Source organism: Wolffia australiana, chromosome 5 (genome assembly GCF_029677425.1).
Source record: "Wolffia australiana isolate 7733 chromosome 5, ASM2967742v1".
Classification (NCBI taxonomy): Eukaryota; Viridiplantae; Streptophyta; class Magnoliopsida; order Alismatales; family Araceae; genus Wolffia; species Wolffia australiana.
Genome location: NC_135839.1, coordinates 10,538,065 through 10,562,241, shown reverse-complemented (window position 1 = coordinate 10,562,241; position 24,177 = coordinate 10,538,065). Strand labels below are relative to the sequence as shown.

The 24,177-nt window shown below is 41.2% G+C and overlaps 1 protein-coding gene across 1 annotated transcript; it reads right to left on the bottom strand.

Moving 5' to 3' along the window:
* Positions 1-21,897: 21,897 nt before the first annotated feature.
* On the bottom strand, positions 21,898-23,716 carry LOC144703562 (beta-glucuronosyltransferase GlcAT14A-like). The gene is made up of 4 exons (XM_078575754.1): positions 22,986-23,716; positions 22,833-22,908; positions 22,621-22,736; positions 21,898-22,489 (listed from the first exon to the last, which is right to left on the bottom strand). The coding sequence occupies exons 1-4, from the start codon at positions 23,554-23,556 to the stop codon at positions 21,990-21,992; spliced, it is 1,263 nt and encodes a 420-aa protein (XP_078431880.1). The 5' UTR covers positions 23,557-23,716; the 3' UTR covers positions 21,898-21,989.
* Positions 23,717-24,177: the final 461 nt, after the last annotated feature.

Below are 24,177 nucleotides of genomic sequence, written 5' to 3'. Positions count from 1 at the left end.
TGAATATGTTGGGAGCTATTGTGGTTGTCGGCCCCCAGTTGCAACCAGAGGGAACGGCCGTAGCCGTTCTGACCCCTCAATAGACCGGGCGTCTCACGGTGAACTTTCCGGTGAAAACTCATGGAGAGAACACGTCGAGATCAGGGCGGGACTTCCACAGTCCTGATTTCAGCCAGACAGAGAGGAATGGGCGGTTCGCTCCGTCCCTCCCAGTCGTTTCAGGGCCAGAGATCAAGCGTCGTTGTCCTACATTCGTCGGTGAATTCTGACTCCGCCGGTTGCCGACAAAATTGCCATCAATTCCGATTCCGCCGAGGTCTAGAGAACAGAAAACATTTGCTCGAGGGCCTTTTTTATCACCGTCGAGCCACCCGAGTCCTGATTCCAGGTCTTCTCTTCCCAAACTCCTTCCACGATTCCTCCTCCCACTTTTCTCTTCTCTAAGCGAGGGAGGGTGGCGGGACCTGTTCCACAACACAAGATAGTTTTTTGAAAAAAACAAGTCCAACCCCTTAGGGCGGCCCATTCTTCCATTATAAGAGGAAGTCAATTGGGCCCCCTATTGGGCAACAAAGAGGGAATTAGGTCCATTAAGGGGTCCATTAGGGGGCCCTTATATAATGGGTCCCCCCATTACACATGGAAGGGGAAAATAAAATAAAAGAAAGAAAAAGGGGAAGGGGAAGGTCCCTTCCCACAACGATGAAAACATGGACATGGGTCGCATCACAGTGTGACGAAAACAAGGCGATGGCAAAGAGAACACGAGGCACAACTAAGAAAAACAACGAAAATCAAAATGAGATAATTGAGCATCTCTTCACCCGGCTTACGATGACGGTGGCCGGCGGCACAGCCGACGTCGTCGGTGATCCTTGATGGCGTGTGCCATCCCAATGCCCTTATGATCTTATGTGTGTGGCCCTCTAGGCCCATGTATCATTCTTGTTAGTAACTTTAGTGGCACAATAGTGATTATTGACCAACCATATTAATTAATTATATCGACATATTGATTAATTAACTAAGGATCAATTTAACCCAATCGATAGGTTAAGTTTCTAGTCTGTGGGGTGCCAAACTACACCGCATGCTCCAGAAGATACTGAGTAGTGTTTAAACTCTCTCATGGAGCCTTTACCATCATCAGTTACTGTATAATCTATCATCTGCGCGAGACTCTCAAACGACTTAGGGTATGGTTTATCGTCAAACCCAGATTCATCATTCTATCAGTACTGATGTTTAATGGGGATCATTGGAGAACTCCTTCTCAAATATTGCAGAATCCCCTAGCCAGAGATTTTCTACATCGTCTTCCTTGAGTCAATCTCCTCTTATACCAAGGGCGGATAATCCCGTCTTGACTGCTTAATAAGCTCAGTGAGCTTCTTACTACACCCGAGCAATGACTTGTTTGAATCCCATGATTGGAGGCTCATAAAGTTGTAGTCAGAATGTAGTTGTCCATCCACGATATATCCTTGGTGTCTCATGTCAACGGATCACGTAGACAACCATGGCATGAATTAACCTGATTGAGGCTTAGGTTTAATACCATTCATGGATTCGTACTGATCAGTTCAGTGAACTCTTTCTCCAAAGAGCACCCACTATCTGTCCTTAGTGTCGCTACACTAATATCCACAAGATTAGTTATACTTATCGAATAAGTAGGATCAGTTCGTGCTATTCTATCAGATAACTCAATGTCCTTATCGACTATCCTTCGAAAAAGAATATTTAGAATACATGTTTAAATACTAATGATTATTGTATTATGATATCGTCATAATTCATTAGGTCATTGCATATATTCATGGACTTCATTATAATCATCACACAAGAATAATAATGAACATAATATTTTATTCAATGAACTTACATAAACATGGTGGTATAATTGGCTTCATGAACGCATAATATCCATCAAAATCATCATCACTCAACCCCCTTCCCCCAACTCATTGGCACACATCTACAAGCATCTCCATTGCAAGCGGAGCCAATATATCTTTCACCTGCACCACTTGCTCACACCCATCACCATCAACCATTACTTGACGCTATTGAAGCTCCAGTGAAGGTATTTATTTATAAATTCCACGATGATTTATTAAGCATTTTTCAACTATAATATTTTTAGGTTAGCTCCATATTTGTAGTCATAATTTTATGTATTTATGTGCAGATTTTCAGTAGCATGGTAGCATAGACTTTGGATTTTCCAAATATTTTATGATGAACTCCAAAATTGAAGTACCTTTTAATCTGTCGATATAGAATCCTCACTTGATAGAAATCACTGGTAGGAAAATTATCAAAAATCTTGAATAATTGGCAATAAAATCATATATTTTTAATATGTTCTTGATATGTGTACTTGGAATAGATAAAATAGTATCGATGGTTGGCATTTCAATATTATTTTAAACATTAGGTTAAACCATGTCCCATGTTGGCCTGAATGACTTTTGGACCTTTTCATATATTTTTTCCTTCCTGAAACCATATTTTGTCATATGTAGGGGGATACCTGCAAAACTGTGATGCATTGATTACATATTTGATCAATGATTGTTTTGAACCGCCACATGTCTTGTTCATTTTATCTCATTTATTGCCACTTGAATCAAGTCCTTTTTTATTAGACACACATTTTGCAATCTAAAGTGATGATTACTAGCAATGTTATTATCATAATTTTCCACAAACTAGAGCCAATGATTGACGAGAACCTGAAAAAAATGAGAATGGGACCAATGGTTGAACAGACTGAAACATAATCATCTTAATGCCTCATATTTACATAATATACTTAAAATTTAAAAACTCAATTTCTAGGTGAGTTGATATAATTTTGTAAATAAATACGAATAATAGGGGAAATCCAAATACCTATATGAGTATTAAATGAATCAGTCGTAATCATATAGGGACTTGTTTTAAATGAAGAGTTCCTTTTTTTGAATCTGTTTTTATAGTAATGTAAATCTGCTTGGGTCTAGGAGTCAAGACATGAGAATTTCCCATTCTATATGTGTTAGGAGCATGAATGCTGGCCCACATAGTTTCTGCGATCATTTTCACGCTGATAGGGAGTAGACCTTGCTTCTCTTGTGTATTCTCCATCTCCTTCTTGAAATCATACACCTTCCCCAATATTTGAGCTTGAATTTTCATCATAATACAGGTAAGTCTTTCATTGGAAGGAGTGTTGTGGACCCCACTGATAGAAACTCATTGGCTCTTGTGGCTGACAAGATAAGGAGTTAGCTAGATGCAAAGTCCTTTGCATGCTAGGCCAATTATATACATTGTCTCTAAAATTCCAAGAATTTCGACCCATCAGTCTGATCATCCTAGATCTATCAATGGCCATAACCTGTTCATGAAAAGGACAATCAACCTCAACCTGGTAGACATTGATGTAATACGATGTCAGCCGGGATCGATCAGCTCGTATTACGTCACAGGAATCGAGGAACAAGTTTGTGATTTATATGAATGTATGCCAAAAGATGAAAACTCTCGAAGGAGCAATAACGGTTGTCCACAGATAGGGAGGTAAATCAACGACAATCAGTGATGAGATATTGATCCCGTATTAGACTCCCAATGATCCTCAGACCAATTAAGACGTCTACGGTGGGAGAGGCATTTTACGGCCCAAACGAGTTCGACGCCAAAGGATCAACGATCGGCCGTCAACCACAAAGAGAAGCCTATCACTCAAGAGGCGGCTATCCTATCGTCAAGATGATGAAAATCGGCAGCGGACGAGATAGCGGGAGACGAGACTGCAAAATGTAATAATACTGGGAATAGACGGAGGGGAGATGAGTGGGTACCTGAGTGTCGATAATCCCCGACGAAGTCGCGTTCAAATCAATGTTGCGGATGGGCCCTCAGCTGGAGGGGTCTGGACGGACGGTTGCAGGGGTGGAGGACGGTGTGAGCAGGACGAGCAGGTTGCGACCGGGCACGAGGGCGACGTGCAGAAGCGGACGATGGTGTGGCACGTGGTCACAGGCAGGACGCAGAACACGGGCATGGGCGAGCGCGCTGGTGCTGGCTGGCTCAAGGCGTGCAGGCGCAGGAAGGTCGCAACATGCGAGCGCGGACAGACGCGCAGCACGGGCGAGCGCACTGTGGAAGGGTGCGGGCGGCTGTGCGATGCGCGGCCGCGGGAGGGTAAGCTGCCCGCCGGGGCTGGCGGATGTGCGGGCGTGGCAGGTGGTCGCCCCACGGGTGGGGTGGGCGTGCGACAGGGCGCGCGCGGCGCATGGCCGATCGAGTGCGCAGGCTGGTGCGTGGCCCGCAGACGCAAACGGTGCGCAGCAGGGCTGGCGAACAGTGCGCCGGCATGGGCGGCGCGTGGCGCAGTCGAGCGCGCGGCACAGAAACGTGGGCGCGCGCGAGGCCGCGACAAGCGGGCAGAGAGCAGGTGGCGGAGGCGTAACGACGATGCTGGCGGAGAGGTTGGCGGTGGAGTGCGGAGGTGGGCTGACGGCGATGGCGGAGGATGGTTCCTGAATCCCAAGGAAGGGTTCTTGAACCTTAACCGCCCAAGAAAGGTATCAAGAAAATGATTTCCTTGAAGGTTCTGGGGGGGTGCTCGGCGACGGTGGTGGCAGGATCTTGATGGACGTGAGCGGCGATGCTTCTTGAGTCTTCAGTCCCTTCCGGAATGATCTCAACAAAAGGAGCTTTCGCTCTAAGAATGGTCACCTTTTGATTCTTTAGGCGTCTTTGGAGTGATCTCGACGAAGACGTTGGAATGTGTTCCCACGAAGTGATCTCGACATGGGGGACACGGGCTCTACTCCACGGAGTGGTCTCGACGTGGGTGAGGGCAGCCACCCTCTCTACTCTCTAACTCTCTAACTATGATAAATGGAGACACAGGTTGGAAATTTCTTCAACAAATGACTCAAAATGTCACTTGGGCATACTATCCCCTTATATAGTGAGGATAGGTGCCAAGTGAACGCGGAGGAGGATGAACCGTCGCAAGATGTGGTTTGGCCTCTCCTTACAATTTGAAAAATAAAACTGAAAAGTAAAAGTAAAGACAAGGACGAGGCCCAACACTGGCCCAGTCCACGAAATCCAAAAACACAAACAAAAACAAAAACAAAAACAAGTAAGATAAGGGTATTTAAACCCCAGGTGGCGAGCATCAGCGCAAGCAGCTTGGCGAGGCTGATGTTGTCCCATCGTGGCATCTCCTGGATGGTCCCCCATCAGACACCAGACCAATGACGGAATAATAACATATCGTTGTGACATGGGCGAGGTGCCTCATTAGTGATCATCTTAGCTAAAAATGTGCTTAAATCAGAAACTTCTTTAAGCAGACGATGGTCAATAGGTAAATCATGTTTAACCACATTTACCTGGATATCTCCACCTCTTTTAGAAATTATAATTATTTCAGGGCCGTTGAGGGCGGCATAATAAGTGTCATTCGCTAGAAGGGTCTTTAAGATATCGATATCGTCATCTAAATGCTTATGCATAAATGTACCTCCACTAACTGTGTTGATCGTATTCCGATCTTGGTCTCTTAACCCTACATAAAAGGGCTAAACAATTTGACATTCTTCTATGTCATGATTCACACATATCTGAGTTAGTTTCATCAATCTTTCCCACACTTCTCCCAAGGATTCATCAAGTCCTTGGCTGAATTTTCTAACAGCCCCCTAAGCATTAGTCTTACCATCTGGATATAATTTCTTCAAAATGTAATTTCCATCACTTTCAAAGAATTGAGATACATGGATAGTGATATAAGTCTACTGCAAGAGTTACCTCAAAGACCAGATAGAAATAATATCTTTTTAAAAACTTCATAAGTGACATTATGAAAATGAAAGGTTTGCCAAATAAGTTGAATCTTCTCAATGCTTATAAACTTCCTCTCAAGATAAACCATGAAAAGTTTTAAGGCGTTGAATTATATGATGATCTATTTGAAAATTGAACTGTTCAATAATTGGAGCTTTCAGTTTTGGGAAGTGGGTTATACATTAGAATGGCCGAATACTCATTCACCCCTCATCTGGTATTTATCAGCCTGCATTATCACTTATCACATAATACTCGACATCGTCGTTAGTGTCGTTATCATTAGAAATTTCCCATCGTTCACCATAATTTTTAAAGTCATGCTTGCTAATTGGTCTTCCATCATTCATTTTAAAAATATGAACACTATCAAAACATACCTACTTTTAGAATTTTTGTAAGATTTTCTGAGCTAATTTACTGTCTAAATAGTTCAGTCAAATTAAGGAAAATTACCAAATAAATAGAGTAAAAAAATCCTAATGGCAATGGAGCCACTTGATAAAGTCAAACTTAATGTTGAATTATGTCTTTGTTGATTTGAGTTTAATCAATAAAAATTATAAATTTATACTCATGTAATAATTGTAGCTTGTAGATGAGTACGGACTGTCTCCAGAAGGAATGTATCTTAGGTACTTATCTGTCTAGATAGCGATTGGGGAAGTATGAGAAGAGACACATATAGTGTAAGAGGTAATGATGTGATGCAAACAATGTGATAAAGAGGAAGTACTAAATATTTAATTAGGGTGTGACGCTAGGTGAGAAGCAAAGTAAGTAGGATGACATGAAAAGGATAAATGGAACTAATGGAGTAAGATGGATGAATCTGTAAGGAGAAGATGGATGTAGGAGATGAGTATTAAGGAAAGGAGAGGAAGGTAGTGATTTGAGATTTACGATTTGAATGGATAATAGAGAAATGGTTATGATCCTGATGATGCAGAAAATCTATGATGGTTATGATGGATTGTGATGGATTGGAATGGAGGTGATGAGGATCGTGATATGGATGTGACTAAAGTAAGTGATGATAATGCAAGAAACTATCTTCAGATCCCTATTTTCTTTCCAGATTAAGGCGACTTCCTGATCCATATCAACCTCTCCTTTTATCTATTGACCTTATCCAAGCACTCAAGACACCAACAAAACTTTAATGAACCTTCAAAATCCTCACTCTATTTCAATATGTCTATCCAAGAGGAACTAAGTTCAAAGTGATACATCAACATGCTTTAGAAAAAGCCCCAATATATGATGGACACGTGTGCGCCACCTGGCACCATATGTCTTGTGACATGTCAGGGTAGCAATGCAATGTGATAGATGTAAATACTAATAGTAAATGTTATTATTATTGTTACATAAAATCCACAAAGAAAAATGTGGAAGATATCTGTAAAATTGGTTTAAGAAAATAGTAAGAGGTCTTTTGGGGAATGAGAATGATGACGACGACGTCAACACGACTTCTGCGGACTCGCCGCTACCGTCAACCGACCAAGTCAACGCACCGGCATCAAGCACGTCTCCATCTATGCACGCCCCATCAAGCACGTCTCCACCTACGCACACCCCGTCATGCGTCATGACACGTTGTCAACGCCAGATGAAGAACTGCTCTCTAACAGGACATGATATCACGTCACCTATCTTTACTTTTATTTTTACCTTTCACATTTTCTCTTTCCTCCAAGGCGCATATATATAGGCCAATGCTGCAAGAAACATTTAGGCAAAGTTATATTCAAGAATTGAGTTTTTCTCTTCTTGGAGGACTTGCCCTAATCCATCCCTCTTCTCTGGATCGCCACAGCCATTGCCGTCATCGCCGCCACATGCCGCCGACCGCCACCCTCTTTCTCTCTTTCTCTCTATCTGTTCGTGCCCAGCCCCAAGCACCCGGCTGTCCTAGCGCCAGGTCGCCCACGTTAGGGCCGCCTGCCCAAGCACCAGGCCGCCCCGTTAGGGCTGCCCAGCGCTCAGGTAGCAAAGCGCCAGCGCCGGCCGCCCCCCCCCCAGGCAGCCAAACCGGCCACCTGCACGAGCGCTGCCCACGCAGGCCGCCTAGCCGGCCGCCTGCGCCAGTGCCAGCGCCGCCCTTGCAGGCCACCACGCCGGCCGCCCGCGCAAGCGTTCCCGTGCAAGCGTTCCCGCGCAAGCGTTCCCGTGCACGCGTTCCCGCGCAAGCGTTGCCTGCGCAGACCGCCTCGTTTGTGCCCGCGTAAGCACTCCCTGCGCAAGCCGTCATGCCAGGCACCTGCGTAGGCACTGCCCGCGCAGGCCTCCACGCCAGGCACCCACGCTGACATTGCCCGCGCAGGCCGCCGCGCTGGCCGCCCACGCAAGCGGCACCGCGCAAGCTGCCACGCCAACCGCCCACGCCCTTTACACCACAAGTCGTCGTGCATACCATTTTGGTGTCGGGGCACTGCCCCGCACCTCGCAAGGGGGCAACTCCCCCCTTGACCCCCCGCCAACTGACCGCACAGTTGGATCCACGACACCCTATTGAAGCACAAGTCAATCGTCCCACCAACGACGCGTCGAGGATTTCCCCCAGCCTCATCACGCACTCCTGGTGCAGAGGTACCCCTCAAACTCTTTGGTGTCCGTGTTCTTCGTCCAATGTTCCGCGAGAAGTTCTTCCACCGCAGTTGTATTTGTTTTAGGTTTTCTGGAATTTTCAACGACTAGTGGATTAGGTATTTCTTGAGTTTTCCCGTGAGCGTGAATTCGATAGTATTGATTTTGGTGCTTGGCATCATCGCGGTGGTTGAAGACAGTACTCCCACCCTCGACGAGGAAAGGGGCTACACCACCATTATTTCATCGGATTTAAAATCTCTCAAGATTGACAGTATGAATTTGTGGTCTGTTTTATCCACTTCCTCCCAAAACCAACCCTCACATATAGCACCTCATCATTCTTTTCCCAATCTCATCAGTCGTCTACACTCATCCCCAACCATCGTCCCCTTTACCGTCACCATAGTCGTCCTACATTAGTTGTCCTGCATCAGAGAATTAGCAAGAATTAAATAAAATAAAGGATGTAGTTGAATAAAATCAAGAACACCACTAGGTGTTTGTAGAAATACCTAGTAGAAAGATAGATGCTTATACACGTTTCAATAGAGAAAATTTCAATTAATGATTTTATTTGTAGCTTGAAATTTATATTACTAGAGTAAGCATAGATTAGAAAATTTATGTAATTTTATCAATTTTTTGGTCATCAATGTTTAATAGAAAACGGAGAGTAAACTTTTGAAAATGACTATGGATATGAAGTGTTTGATGAGATGCCTAGCTGAAGGAGCATAGTTATATGATATCTTCATGCCAGACACCTGTGATTTTTTGATTTTTATATTTAGGGAATAAATAAAGTAATACATATCACCTCCTATAGTTTGTTAAGTATTTTTATGGATTTTAATTGGGTTTGAAATGTTTAACAAAAATCAATTAAATTTGCTCATGACTCAATGTGGATCAGCTGCTCGAGAAAATGCTTAGGAGAAATGTTTTACTGAAATAAAAAAAAACTTCAGATTGTTGTGTTCTGTATTTAGCTCTTAAATGAGTATAATATCGTATACTATCTGAATTTCGATGACTTACCAGAATGCTCATCCATTTGGGGTCGCCGACAACTTCAGATCTTCTTCTGGCAAAATTTTATTTCAAGTAAGTCCTCAATCCTCTCCTCAATTCTTAACTTCTTGTCTTCTCCTTTCAGGTAGAAAAATTGTCACTCTCCTCAACCAAGAAGATTCAGAACAATTTGGAGGAATTTTTAGTCTCAAATTTGTTCTAAAATTTGATTTTAACAATGATTAATCAGCTCCTTTTTCTTGTAGGCTGATGTAACATGGCGTGCCAGAATTGTTGGCTGGTGTTACACCACAGGGGAATGGGCGTGATGAGATGCGATGAGTGAATGATGCAAACATTAGAGGACTACGAAAGAGCACACTTGGCTGACACCGACTAGGATGGTAGGACCCAAAAGATGACAGGAGGGGTCTAGGGGCTGGAAGGTCTCCCAATGAGCCGATAGATCTGCTCTAATACCTATGAGGTGGGGAGGCAATCACTGCCCGTACGTTTCCACGCCCGTCGTCAGTAGCGAACCCAATCCAACACCTAAGAAGAAAATTTCCTGATCTCACGATGGTGGCTATCCCCTACGATACTAAGCTCTAGAGGGGGGAGCGACGAGAACTACATTGGAGCAAGTAATAATATTGAAGATAAGGGGTTAGCGAGTTGGTGTGATCTGCAGGCAACGGGCCTGGACGTGTGGCGAGGCACAAAGAGTTCTCAGAGGAGGGTGTCAATGATGCAGGTGCTGCTCGGATGGTCTGGATCGAAGTCGTCGTGGTTGCGGCTAGGCAAGTAGGCAGATAGGCCGCTTGGTTTGCCGCGGTGAGTGCTCAGTCAACGCCTCGGGCATAGAAGGTAGAAGGCCAAGAACCACCCGATCGTTTGCTCAGGCATCGGGTGGTGGGTCGGCTTAGGTGGTCGGCGGCGAGCGGCCATGTGCTGGGGCCGAATGCGTCCAAGATAGGACGCAGGCCGTGGCACGACCTGATAGCGGGTGCAGTATATTGGAGCTATCGGTCACGCTATGTTCAAGGTGTGGCAAGGCTCGCGATCTCATGGCTGGAAACCGTGACCGTCGCGGCAGCAGCCGAGCAATCACGGGCAGGTATCACGGCGGCTGTAGCGGCTGAAGGCACTAAGGACAGGGTGATCAAGTTGATGGCCGCGACAGAAATCTGAATCAACGCGGTCGGCTGGCTGCAAGAGAAGCTGTAGGGGCACGACAACGGACTGGAGTAGAGGTAGTCATCAACGCCGCGTTCCACAGTCAGTTTTCGCCCGCGAAGGGCGGCAGAAGACCAACATGCACGTTCAGATGGGGGGGCAGTTGGCGACCACGACAACCGATAGACAGACGACTGAGATGGCAGGCGTCAACGTGCGAACAGCCCACGCCGACGGAGGCGGACGAGAGGCGCACGCAGCCGGGTGATCGTGAATGATTGGCAGGATCAGGGGAGATCCCAGAAGATCACGGGTGGTCGAGACGACCTCGCGCAACCGATGGGAGATTGTTGACCGCCGCGGTGAAGGAGATCGATCGACGACTGGGCGACCGGGTATCGAGCTGACCAAGAGACAAACCGCCGATCACGGCAGGGGTACTCGGGCATGGTCGAGGCTTCTATAGGGGATTGAGCGGAAGGGACGTCAACGGTGGCAGCGACAGCTATTCTTCTGGCATCGGTATCCGCTTCGCGCCAGTGAACTGGCGGCGGCCGCGGTCGACCGGCGACCTTCGTTCTTGTAACTATTTTAGGAAAACAGGAAAGGTAGTCTCCATGATGGAAAAAAGGGAGGAACTTCAACGTGAATAGAAACTCAAATTTCAACGATGAAGTCCTAATGGCCTTAGGGGCATGCCACCGCTTATATAGGTAAGTGTGGTTGCCCTAATGGGCCAACTTAGGGGAAACGTAAAGAAAGACATTCTCCTAATGGTCCTGATAACTCAGATAAAATATAGAAAAGATGACGGAGCCCAACACATGGGCCCCCATCAAATCCATAAAGACAAAATGCAAAAATAAAAGAACTATTGAGACTGGTCGTCAAGCCGTGTACTTGAAATTTGGGCTCTTTACGTTGGCTTGGGCTCCACGACGCGGCTGCTGGTGAACTTAGGCTTGATCTTCCCAATGGTCCTCCATCATAGGCTAATGCATATGTTATAGGTGTTTATCCCAGAACCCTACTGATCGATTTGGGACATTCCTCTCTCTTTCCGGGCGGTGATCTGGTGGAGATTCCCTTTTTTGTCATCGTAGTGAGGTCTCCGATGACAGAGACAACAACAAAAAGTTGAAGGTCATTTTCCCCCTTGAGCATTGATCCACATCCTAGAGGGCTCAACTCGTATGATTAAATTGTAGCCGTGGATCCTCTTAGTAGTCGTGGTCGACGCATAATCAGCATTTGCTCCATACGACAGCTCTTCATTGGCCCGCGTCAGCTTCCACCACTGATTTGGCGCTTGTAAAAGAAAACGATATACATTATAAAGATGTGAATTTAATCTGACTGTTGGATCCTCATGGAGAATATCGAAGGTCATGATTAGATCATTCGTTATAATAAAATCCCATTCCCACTCGGACTTCGGGCTAGGTCAAAGTGAAGCCTGAAAGTGTCTTCCTCTATCAATCTATATTATAGGGGCCCACAGACCTGCCAGTAACTTCATTATTTCTGCCTTGCCCAGGCTGGATCCTTTCTGAAAGTTATAATTTGTTAATCCCATATTGAATCTCTCAGCGGTATATAAATCACGAAACTCTTTAAAATTTGAATGGAAAAGAAAACAATGAAGAGTTTTTCGCGCATGTGTGTTTGTCATGTACCCTCTTACAATTTTGGCTGCCGCTGTGGCTTACAGCTGTGTGGCCCTTGGTGCTCGGAATACAGCTGCGGCTATAGCCCTAAGCTGCTCCTTCGAGGCCATGACCTATTTTATTTATTTATTCATATTTTTTCCTCTCTTTATTTTTAATTTATCAACAACTTACTCATCAGATCACATTCAATGTAATAATCATGCCAATTTCATTAGAAATGGGAAAATTACATGAAATGGGAAAGTTGGAATAGATGCATGAAATGGAATTTAGTAATCACATATCAAGAAATATTTATGCTAATTCCATGATCATGTAACCATTAAAGTAACAAACTATATGCATGAATTTGAGTATGTTAGAGGAACTAAGTTAAAAGTGATACATCAACACACTTTTTAAAAGCCCCAATATATGATGGACATATGAGCGCCACCACGCACCATGTGTATTCTGACATGTCGGGTGGCAATGGAATTGTTGAGCTGTCAGTTTAGATAAAACAAAGTAAGGAAAGTTTCCTGGGTCCACTGCGACATTCATTCCAACTAAAATCAGTCTGTTTTCCTGTATTAACACATCATCAATGCAGCTTTAAAAAGGAATACTGTTAACATTTAGTGGCCATAATGTCATCCTGAATTGTGATGCCATAATTTTACTTTGTCAATGCATAGCAACTAATGGTCACCAATAATCATGAGTCATTACTTTACCAATAGTTCATATCATGGAATGGGGTGTGACAAAAGATTACCGACGAACATTCCTTAATAAATTCATTCAAATTGAATAGAGTGGCAAAATTTTATAGATTTTATGAGTTGGAAAAATAAAGAAATCATAAATATAATGTCAACAAATCCCACAAAAGTCATATTCTAACTGAAAAAAATTATTTAGTTTATATGCATATTTCACCACTGTAATGCAAATTAACATTTAAACATATTAATCTTTGAGTTTTGTCATTTGTCTTTTTGTGGTGGACATTTCTCTTTTAAAAATATATATTTAAAAGTTCTTTAGTGCTTGTTCTTTCAGCCCACTTAGTTCTAGGGCTCGATTTATTTTTATAATTTGTTTGAGGACTTCGAAGATATCAATCTATGGTAAATGCTAAACGAAGTGGTGCCCTTAGCCAATCTTTGAAATTGAAAAATTATAATTATAGATAGAAAAACTTTATGCAACCTTTTCCTCCGTCATATAAACGGATGAGATCGCAATACAGAGATTGTGAATTATGATGAGATCGTAATACGGAGATCACTAGTCTTTAAGCATGTGTTCTAAACATTCCTAGTCAAAGGATACGCAAGAAGGACATCTAAGTATCTGGATAGAATAGCACTATCTAGCCTCACTCATATGATGAGTATGGCCAATCCCGTAGCCATTAGTGTGGCGACACTAAGGATAGATAAAGGGTGCTCTTTAGTGGAAAGAGTTCACTGAATTGATCTGTACGAATCCTTGAATGGTATTATACCAAACTGTCATTCAGGTTGATTCACGTCACGGTTGTGTAAGTGGTCCTTAGACCTGAGACACCAAAGACATCTTGTGGGCGGACGGTTGTACTTTGGCTATGGCCAAGGAGACTCTAATCATGGGATTCTAAACAGTCTTAGTTCGGGTGCATCAAGAAGTACACGAAGGCGATTGAGTGGTCAAGATGGGATCGCCCACCCTTGGTATAAGAGGTGACAGCTCAAGGAAGATGATGCGATAAAGTCCTTGGCCAAGGCAATGAAATATCGGAGAAGAGTTCTCTAATGATTTTCGAATGCATCAGTACTGACTCGGATATCCGATTAGGGTTTGACAGTTGACCATACCGTAAGTCATCCAAGGAGCATCAAGAGGATGAGGGATTATACATACACGGTAACCGATGATGAACGGGTTCCATGAGTGAGTCGATATACACTTTTATGTATCTTCTAGGACACGAGGTGTAGCTTGGCACCCCCACGTGTCAGAGTCTTGACCTATCGAATGGGTTAAATTGATTCGACATTAATTAATCTATATGATGATATAGTTAATTAATTTGGAAGGCCAATAAAGGTTATTTGGCCGCTGGAGTCGTTAACTAGACTGATACATGGGCCTAGAGGGTCACACGCAAATGGTCTTTTATACGTTGGAAGATATACTTAAGTTTTTGGGGTTTTTATGAAAAATACCCACTTAGTATAAATAGGGGAAGGCTCTGAATGAAATTCACCTAGGCCAGAATTGTTCAGGGGCCTTTCCCCTTCTTCTCCACTCTCCCCACACCCCCTCTCCATCCCTTATGTGATCGGGACGACTTAACGACGCCGACGGAGAAAGAACGGGGCTCATCAATGAGGAGGAAATTCGACGCGTCGAGGACTGCGTGGATACGCCTAGAGGCTGCACACTTGAGCAGCTCGACTCATCTCGCTCCGGGATCGAAGAAATCGCAAATGAGATTCGTGCAAAGGTACTTCATTTTAATATTTTATTGATGCCATTCGATTTCCAAAAAGACTTCCGCTGCGCATCGTTTTGTTATGTTCATCCATCTCAAGGCTTATAGAACCCAACGATGCCCATAAGCAATAATTACTTATGGTGGATCAGATTTTAACAACTCTCATCCAGGTCTATAATAAAAAGGCGTGGGGTTCACCACAAGATCAAACCTGCTTTATACCTCAGCCGATTAGCAATCAAGAAGATTGCTAAAACTATAATATGGTCGGATGGTGAAGAGTGGAGTAAAAGATTACCTAATGCTTGATAAACTTGTAGAACAGCCTGTAAAGGACTCATCAGGATGTCTGCTTGTAGGCTAATCTATGGAAAAGCAAGTTTTCTTTGAATTAAGATTTAGTATTTACTTAAAGGGTTACCACGAAGTTAAATCTGGCCTTGGAAGATGTAGGGAAAAATGGTAAGCTGCAGTTGCAAGAGCTTCAACGATAGAAAAATCAAGCATATTAAAACTCAGTGATTAGAAAGCTAAGAAGAAGGATCTTCATGAAAGCAAGTTAGAAAATCTGGCTTTATAATTCTGATTTACAGTTGTTTCCAGGTACTATTAGCAGTAGATGGGATATCCCATTCATTATAACAAAATTATTTGATCATAGAGCTCTTGTGATTAGAGATATTTACACTGGTGGAAAAAATAAAGTGAATGGACAAATATTAAAGATGTACATGGAGCTAGAACCTCAACCAATGGAAGTTGTGTTGGAGTTTCATGATGAACCTAGAAATTTATCTTTCTTCTAGATTTTTGAATTTGGTTATTATATATAGCTGATATGATGTCCTCACATTTGTCTCTAGGGGTCGTATTTTGTTTCAGGGTTATAACAAGGCGGCAACAAGTTTAACAAGCGCATGGATTCAAAGTGAGGGAAGTAAAAAAAATTAGATAAGCATAATGAACTGCATTTTACCTTTTCTTCTAGTGAAAATTTTCCTACATTAGGGACAAATCTGGTTTTTGGTTGAGGCCGAGAAAATTTTATCATATGTTTTCCAACTTTTGTATCCATGCTTAAATTCAAGTTGGGGTTAGCGTAACTTGCAAAAAATAGTGGAATTAATTTTTGATAATGTCTTGATGATTTAATCTAACCCCACCTTGAAACGTACTATAAGTTTTATTAACATGTGTATAAAATTTATGTTCTTGTCACAGATTGAGTGCACCTCTTGATCGTATGAGCCATGGTGAAGAATCATGGATGCCCTCTTGAATGGGTAGGATATCTGGTAGGATGAGGAAAATCAAATTAAACAAAGGAATAAAGTACTATTTTCCTAGGTTGAGTGCTTAGTAAACTAGCCATTATATCGACATCCCTTAGATGTCCCTGCTCAGTTGTTTTAAATATCCTTTAATTGGAATCTTACGTGGGTAGGGAAAGTCATCTCTTTGAATCTATAAGTACATATGAACTTTTCTTTCAGCCACCTAAACTATGGTTTGAAGCCTATACATGTGCCATCTTTGCCTCTGTTCCTATAGGTACATATTTATTCACCTATTTACCTATTGTCGTTTATTGTTGTAGTATACATCTATTTCTCAGCTATGACTACTTATGATATTCTTTATTCCCATTTTTTTCTATTTGCCTACACAGCTGTGACTACTTATAATTAGTTCATGATATATTTTCTTTTTTGTGTCTACATCCACATAAATCTATATCATTTGAACTACTTGATGAACACTTGCCTATTTTTCTACTAGAACCTTTTTTGTTCGGGTCTACCAAAAGAAATAGATGGAAAAAAGAAGAAAATAAAACAAGAAGAAAATAAAACAAGAAGAAAAAAATAAAAATTCTATTATGGCCTTTATTTTCTTAGAAACATACATTTGTCAAGGGTTATCATTGGATTTATTGTCCATTGCTCGCTTGGACAAACACCTATATTTTCCATCATTTAACAATCATTTTACATTCAAAACTGTACATACTTCTGGTGTATTATGCTCATTGATCTATGTTTGGGAGGAGGCTATTGTTTGTTGCAGTAGCTAATGAATAACCTAAGAGGGGGGTTCAATTATGTTTGATATATATATTAAATCTTATTTTGAAATAACCTAAGACTTTTTGTACCTAAAAAATGTGGTAGAGGAAATGGGAGACACAATTATTATTTTTAGACAGCTTAGGCTGATCCTTAATGATGTTCGGGGTTATCCGTCCCCTGATGATGATTTGCCCTAACCTTGTTTGTGTGAATGCCCCCCAAGAAAATCTGTTCAAAATAGGGCCGAACAAGGATACCAAGAAAAAAAAAAGTCGATGAAACTTTGTCGTCCTCAACCCCCAGGGCTTCCACGGAAAGACAAAGCTTGATCGACTTCAACTTGGGCCCCAAAGCTATCTTCTTATGGCTCTCAAAGCCTTAACCTGACTGAACACAAAGATATATCAAAAAAAAAATTTCTCATGAATGTCTTCTCCTCAAAAACATTTGGTATGACAACTCCATAAATAGTATTCAAGACAATGATTAATTTCATGTGTTTCAACAACAATATTTTTAGATCAGAAATTTATTGATTCAGAGATAAAATTTCACAAATATAACAATGACTTCCTCACAGTAATACCTCCCTGTTTGTGGTTGTTGTTTCTTCAAGTCCTCTTCTCCTCCACATTTTTGTTTGGATAAAATTCCTTGATTCGCGTTTGACCTTTGGTGCTTAAAACTCAATTTATATTTTTCATTCTTGCGCCAAATGCAATGATTTAGTCTGGGTTAGTTCTGGAACACAATTTCAGGCATCTATCATCTCACACAAAATGTTCAAAATCAAATCAGATAAATCTCTTGAGATCAATCTTTCCACGTTCTTAGTGTACTGCCTAATTCCTTGTGTTCAACTTCAAACCCCTGTAACTCTTTCAAAACTCAACCAAATTATGTGATTTTAAGTTCTTTGGCTTCGCATGTGGATTTATTATAGTGTTGGAGGAATAGCTGCTGATTTGCCTTATTGTTTGATAGATAAATATTTAGATTTTTGACATTTTGTTTTAGCAGGTATTAATGAATATGAAAAAATTATTATGAAAAATCCCCTTTTTCTGGAATGAATGGAAGGTGTAGCTATTATTAGTGGAGAAGAAGCAATAATCGGGGTTTGTCAGGAACCATGTTAGAAGGTTCTGGGGTGTCCTGGGATCTCCATAAAGTTGTTGCAGAAAATCTCAAAATTAGTATAAAAGTCATGATAAAGATTGTAAACTTATCACGAGGTTGAGGATGTGTGAATTTTGGACTCCAGCCTTCTCTCCTTTGAATCTTGCAACATCTTGCACCAAAAACCATGACTCTATGTTCTATGGACTTGGATTGATGTTAGGAACAAATGATTCTTCAAATAATGCTTAGAAACTGCTTGAAAATTGCTCCAGGGATTGAAAGATCTCTCTAGCTTTTGGACTGTGATTTTCAATGGAAGGAGAAGGAAGTATGAAATTATGACTCAAAACTTTATACATGGACTTAGAAGTCTGAAAGGGCATAATGGTATCTTTTTCAGAAGTCTAACAGTCATATGTATTGATTATGGTTATACAATATGAAACAATAATAAGTTTAATATCAAATTTTGCTACAAGTTCAAAATACCTTTTAAGAATTAATTACAAAAAAACTAGCCGTTATGCTGAGGATTTCAGCTTTAAAATAATCGTAAACTTTTAGCTATGTTTACCGTATCATTTTTATCAAGACTTCACCATTCTGTACTAATATCTTCCTGAAATTAATTTTCATTAAATCAACAGTAAATTCAATCTTAAGTGCTTGAAGGTAGTAATTAAGAATTTAAATAAGTCATTAAACAAATCAAATAGAGTGAAATTGAGTGGTGGAAAATATGTTTATCTTCGTATCATAGAAAGTATATGTCGTACATACATGATTCGACTTGCTCACCGTATCGTCAAACTAAGTAGCCTTTTAATATAACCAAGGATTCTATTTTATCTTCACTTACAATCAGTGAGCTCATTAAGAGAGGACATCTTGTGCTTTGATCAAAACCCTTATCGACACATGCATTACTTTGAACATTCATCAAAACACACATTAAATAATTGTACTCAAATGCCCTTAACGCTTATTATTCAGCTATCTTAGTTTAAATCTACTCATTATCTTTTACCCACCATTAATCCATTATTTTAAACAATCACCATTTTATTCCTTACTTTTACCCATGGTTCGATAGGAGCATCATCACCTATGTTCCATTCTTGCACTATTAATAGGAGAAGCATGACCATCTTTCAATTGAGGAAGGATGAAGGATAGTGGGATTTTCAAATTCGTGATGCCACCAAAGTGAGGGATCGACCTATATAGTAAGAAATATAAGAGCATCCCTATCACAATGCAAGCTCTTATATTCGTTATTTAATTATAAACACTCCAAAGTTTGATTAGAACACAACAAAAATATAGATCGATGTCGGAATAATATAACACTTGAAGGAAAAAAAACCCATCTAAAAGACCAAAAACTTCATAGTCATTGAGATATTCTCCCAATTCCATTCTTCTACCTCATTCTTACTCCTGCATTCGTTCTTTTAATGACCATAATATTTATATTATTCTTAGCTTCCTCTTTGTGAATGTCCCTTGACAACATCAAAATTGATTACTAAAATTATGCTTTTATACTTTTTTTACCACATAGTTTTAGATTTGCACTATAATTAAGGATAAAATAAGAAATTTATGATGTTTCTCTAAGCTCTATTTTTATATATATTTTCATAGAACTTTAAGATCAACCGCACTTAACTCCTTAGATTTAAATGGATTTCTTACATGATAACATGCAATTTATATTTTGCATTTATATTTTTACCATAAGGACTATAATTGCATATTTTCATAGTAGAAACAAAATAAATTTATCTTCAGTGTATTCTCCAGAATTTAATAAGTCTTACTAATTTATTATTTATTTAACTTATTGGTGGAGAACATGAAGAAAAAGGCCTTGAAACTGCACTCGGAAATTTCTGCGGGCGTAAATATCTAATTTTATTGATGTTTTTGGTATTTTAACTTTTTTTTGAAGAATAGAGGGCTTTTTTGGGATTGTTCAGGTGAAATAAGATTATAGGGGCATATATCCAAATATTTCTTAGACCACCTTCTAAATTTTGTTTAGCAAAAGCGGAGGGATTTTTCTGTAAATTTTGTGGTGATAAAGAAGGCCAAAAGAATCAAACGCCTTATATTGCTCTAGATTCAAACCTTAGTTTCTGTTAGACTGAGTTCAAATTTTGAGGGCTACTTCTTGATTGCATCCTCTTTCCATCCATATGGATGTATCGATCAGAAGAGCCCAAAAATGAAAAAAAACTAAGGAAAACTTAGGGACACAAATAGAATTGTCTCCTTGGATCAAGTTTTATTATGGTATTTTATTTGATTTTAGTTTCTTTGTTCATTGATCTTGATTTGTGTTCTTTTAAATTGACTTGGCTTGGAAGAAATGTACTAGCCCTTGTCATGATTCAAGAAGGAGGTTATCTAATTATCATATTCTATAATCAGACATAAAAATAACCTGAAAATTAAATAGAATATATGTACCCTAATTCGCTCTAAATCTCCACATTATTCACCAACTGTTATTGTTTACAAACTCTATACTAAGTATTCTTATCTCATTACACTTCTGATTCTATATAAATATAATTTATTTAATTATTTTGCATCTTAATATAGAGGGTTCATTTTTAATATTATTGTATAAGTTGATTACAAACAGTGATAGAAATTAACCTAGTTAATTACAGTAAAATTCAGCTTATCACATATCTTCTTGGAGTTTTATTTGAAAAATAGGACTTAGGCTAATGCAATGGTTGATTTGGGACACAAATGCGAGGAAATGAGAAATCTAAGCCTTCTAATAGATAAATAGAATATCTATTAAAGCCCATTCAAAAGAAGCCCACTTTAGAAGCCCATTCAAACCTCCTCAAAGACCGGGTCAACTAAAAACAAGAATTGTGGAAATCTCCCACAAATTGATTTTGAAAGGCCTTTTTTCAAACATGGGAAGGAGGGAATGTGGGTCAAGGCTGGAAATCAAGAAATCCTAGCGCTCCAAAGCCTTGGAATTCAATCAAATGGGCTAGGAGAATTAGGGCACTTCTATTTATTATCTTCTCCTCCCTCTTTGTATCTCACATTGGATTTCTGCTCGCAACCTGTTGTTCGTTGATTAGAGCATCAGATTTATTTGATCCATTATTGTTGTACAAGAGTTTGGGAGAGAGAGTACTTGGTTGATCGAGACTCTTGTAGAAAGAGCACCACTTGGCCGTTGGGGGAAGTGACAACAAGGTTCATGTGATCTCCTGAATGTTTGATTTGAATTTTCTCACCATTTTGTCTATTTAAATATTCCAGAAGTTAACCTAGACTTCAAGCTTTCCAACACATAAAGTGGTACTTAAAAATTCCTCACTTAGTAAAGTTACAATGATTTTAGTCAACTACTTGTCTCTGCCGCAATTTCACCACGGGAAGTGCGGCCTAAGGTTCTATTTGTCCTTAAAATTTATTTCTTGCCCTAAATAAATGCCATAAAATCATACAAATCATAATAAACTATTAAAACTCATAGTAAATAACAAAAGTATTTACTTTATTTACATAAAATAGTATTGACTAGTTTTCCATCATTTAGTTGATTTCCTCTTTAGAAAATAGTTTAAATTTTAAAATTATATAAAATCACCAAAAAACTTATTTTAAAATATATTTAAATTACACTTTACTCTCTCATTACTTGCTCCTTGTGGATTCGACCCTTACCCTAGCCTAAGGAAAATTTTATAAATATTGTTGCATAAATCAAAACCTTAAAATGACTTATTAACACAAATTCTGGTTCATCACCTGTCAAGTACTTAAGGTGCATTACAGGTTTCATTTTACAAGTCTGACGATTTTGATAGAAAAAATGAACTTACCAAATATATAAATCCCACATATTTTCTATTTTAGCATTCTCCATAAATCCTATTTGCTTCTGCTGAGCAAGTGCTTAATGGGCCTTATTGGGCCTAAGATTTCTTAATAATAAAAAAGTGAGGCAAAACCTTAAAATCTCCCTTTCCTCTTTCTAATGTTTTTTTACTTGCACTGGTGCTTTGTAAACGACTCTGACTTCACGACTACTTCCATCAGCTGCGCCAGCCGATGGGCTCCGGCCCCGGGACTCAGCAGCGAGATATCTCCAACTTCGGAGCAGATTGGCTCCCCGGCGCACCAGCCCCCTGGAGTTAGGCTATCGTTCCTCCGGCCCAGAAGCTTCTCGTCGATCAGCGTTAACACGGGGTCGCTGTTGTTGAACTTTCGAGCGAAGGCGGCGTTGCTGGCAAGCATCCGCGAGAAGTCCTTTACGCCGATAGAGTGTGGGTGCTGTCTTGGTGGCATATCCCAGGATATGAAATGCAGGTCGTGGTTCACGACGGTGCGAGCATACTTAGGAACGTTGCAGATGACGGTGTGGAAGTATCCTTCCGGTGAGGACACAAAGTTGGTGTAGTACATCAGCAACGTCCTAGGCAGGTTGTCCCATCCCCACACGCAGAATTCGACAAACTCGCGCGTCAGCGCCACCCACGCTGACCCTGTAAATTTTACCAGATTACTAAGAAACATACTCGAGAACATCTTCCAGAGATCATTGAATATTTATTCAGGATAAAAATCGGACTATCCTAATCGGACAAGGATAAAGACGGGATAGTTATGAATTCACCGGTAAAGAGCTTGAAAAGCGTGGGTAAATTTCTTCTTGGCTGCACGAAGAACACGTCCGACTCGTTCGTCGCAAAAAGCCCCGGATCAATGATCGGCGGTTTGGCCCTCTTCACCCTTCACGTGGAGGAGCCGCCGCCAGGATCGATATTCCAAAACGTTAGCACAAGAGAGGAGGGATGAATTGACGAGTTTCAACGATGGGTAACTTACGTCTTCCATCTCAATCGACTCGTGTGATCGAGAAAATTCAGGTCCCTTGGCAAAGAGGAGAAGACATGCAGAATATCTGCAAATCGGGGAATGATAATACCGTAAAATTTCGATAATAGAAATATAAAGGGTGTGGCCCTTAATAAGGCTTACCATCCTGAGTGACGAGAGGATAATCGGACGCGCTGAGATTGATGAACCAATCCCAGTTCTTTCTCCTGCGCAAAAGAATGGCGCAGGCGTGGAGGGTGTTCGCAATCATGGTCGGGCCTCTGTATGTGATCACGTTGGGCTTGGTAATCATGTAGACATTGTTCATCTTCGAGAAAATTGGGTCGTTCTTCACTCGGCGAGCCAACTCCATCCGATCAGCCAACGTCGATTTAAGATCCAGGTGAAGAACGTACTGGTTTCTCGGATGGTACAGGGCCCGAAGTATCCTCCACATACTCTCGAGATCTCCCGTCGACCCGGAAACAAAATAGGCGAGACAGGGCACCTCTCTAATAGCTGGGGGGGGGGACAGCGGCGATAGTTTCATACCTGTGGCCTCCACGAAGGTAGGGGGAGGCTTCTGGTTGTTTCTAGAGGCTGCAAGTCCCAGATGGATGTAGGTTACGAGGCCGAGGACACAAAGGAGAGAACTCGCGATTATTGAGCATGCACATCTCCTCTTTATCACCGTCGGAGACGTGAAAGATTCTCGTACTATCGTCGACAACATCGATTTTGTCCGGTTCGTCGACGATGGGAAGGAGGCGAAACACCGACTTGAAATCCACACAGATCGTAGGCAGGAGAACGAAGAACCCACCGTACGATCAGGGATCCCCAAGACGAAACATATACTTTATTTCCGCCGAGCCTGTTAAAGAACCATAAAGCCGCCAGCTCTTTATCGGTCATTAAGCCGGTCTTCTCGAAATGATCCATTTCAACCACGGGGTAACCACAGCGGGCCAAATCTTCACTTCCTACCGAATATTCTATTTTACTTATGAGACACTGCTAGGATTAACAGCTGCATTGGTCAACGTTGCTGAAGTTTTTCTGGGGTCCCGAGATGGTAACCCGTACCTTGATAGGGTCAGAAGAGAGATGGAAGAGATGGGCGGCTTCGCGTAGAAGGATAGAAGCCATTGAGAACCGCAAACCCCGGCTGACGGGAGTTCCCATGCCTATCATGATAATAGTTTAATAGAGATTTGAGGAGGATGAGCTATGGTTTGATTTGCTCGAACGCCTAGCCGTTTGACTTTCTTCAATATTTTATCATCCAGTCGAGTTATTCAATATTGCAACTGAAGCCTGATATACGACTCATTCATTTAGAATGATCATTGAG

Bases quoted from the DNA above. Each gene is read 5' to 3' on its own strand.
- LOC144703562 (XM_078575754.1), bottom strand. From the start codon at position 23,556: ATGTTGTCGACGATAGTACGAGAATCTTTCACGTCTCCGACGGTGATA. The intron at 22,737-22,832 runs GTAAGTTACCCA...CTCCACGTGAAG, and splicing joins AGTCGATTGAGATGGAAGAC to GGTGAAGAGGGCCAAACCGC. The intron at 22,490-22,620 runs GTGAATTCATAA...TAAAATTTACAG, and splicing joins GCTTTTCAAGCTCTTTACCG to GGTCAGCGTGGGTGGCGCTG.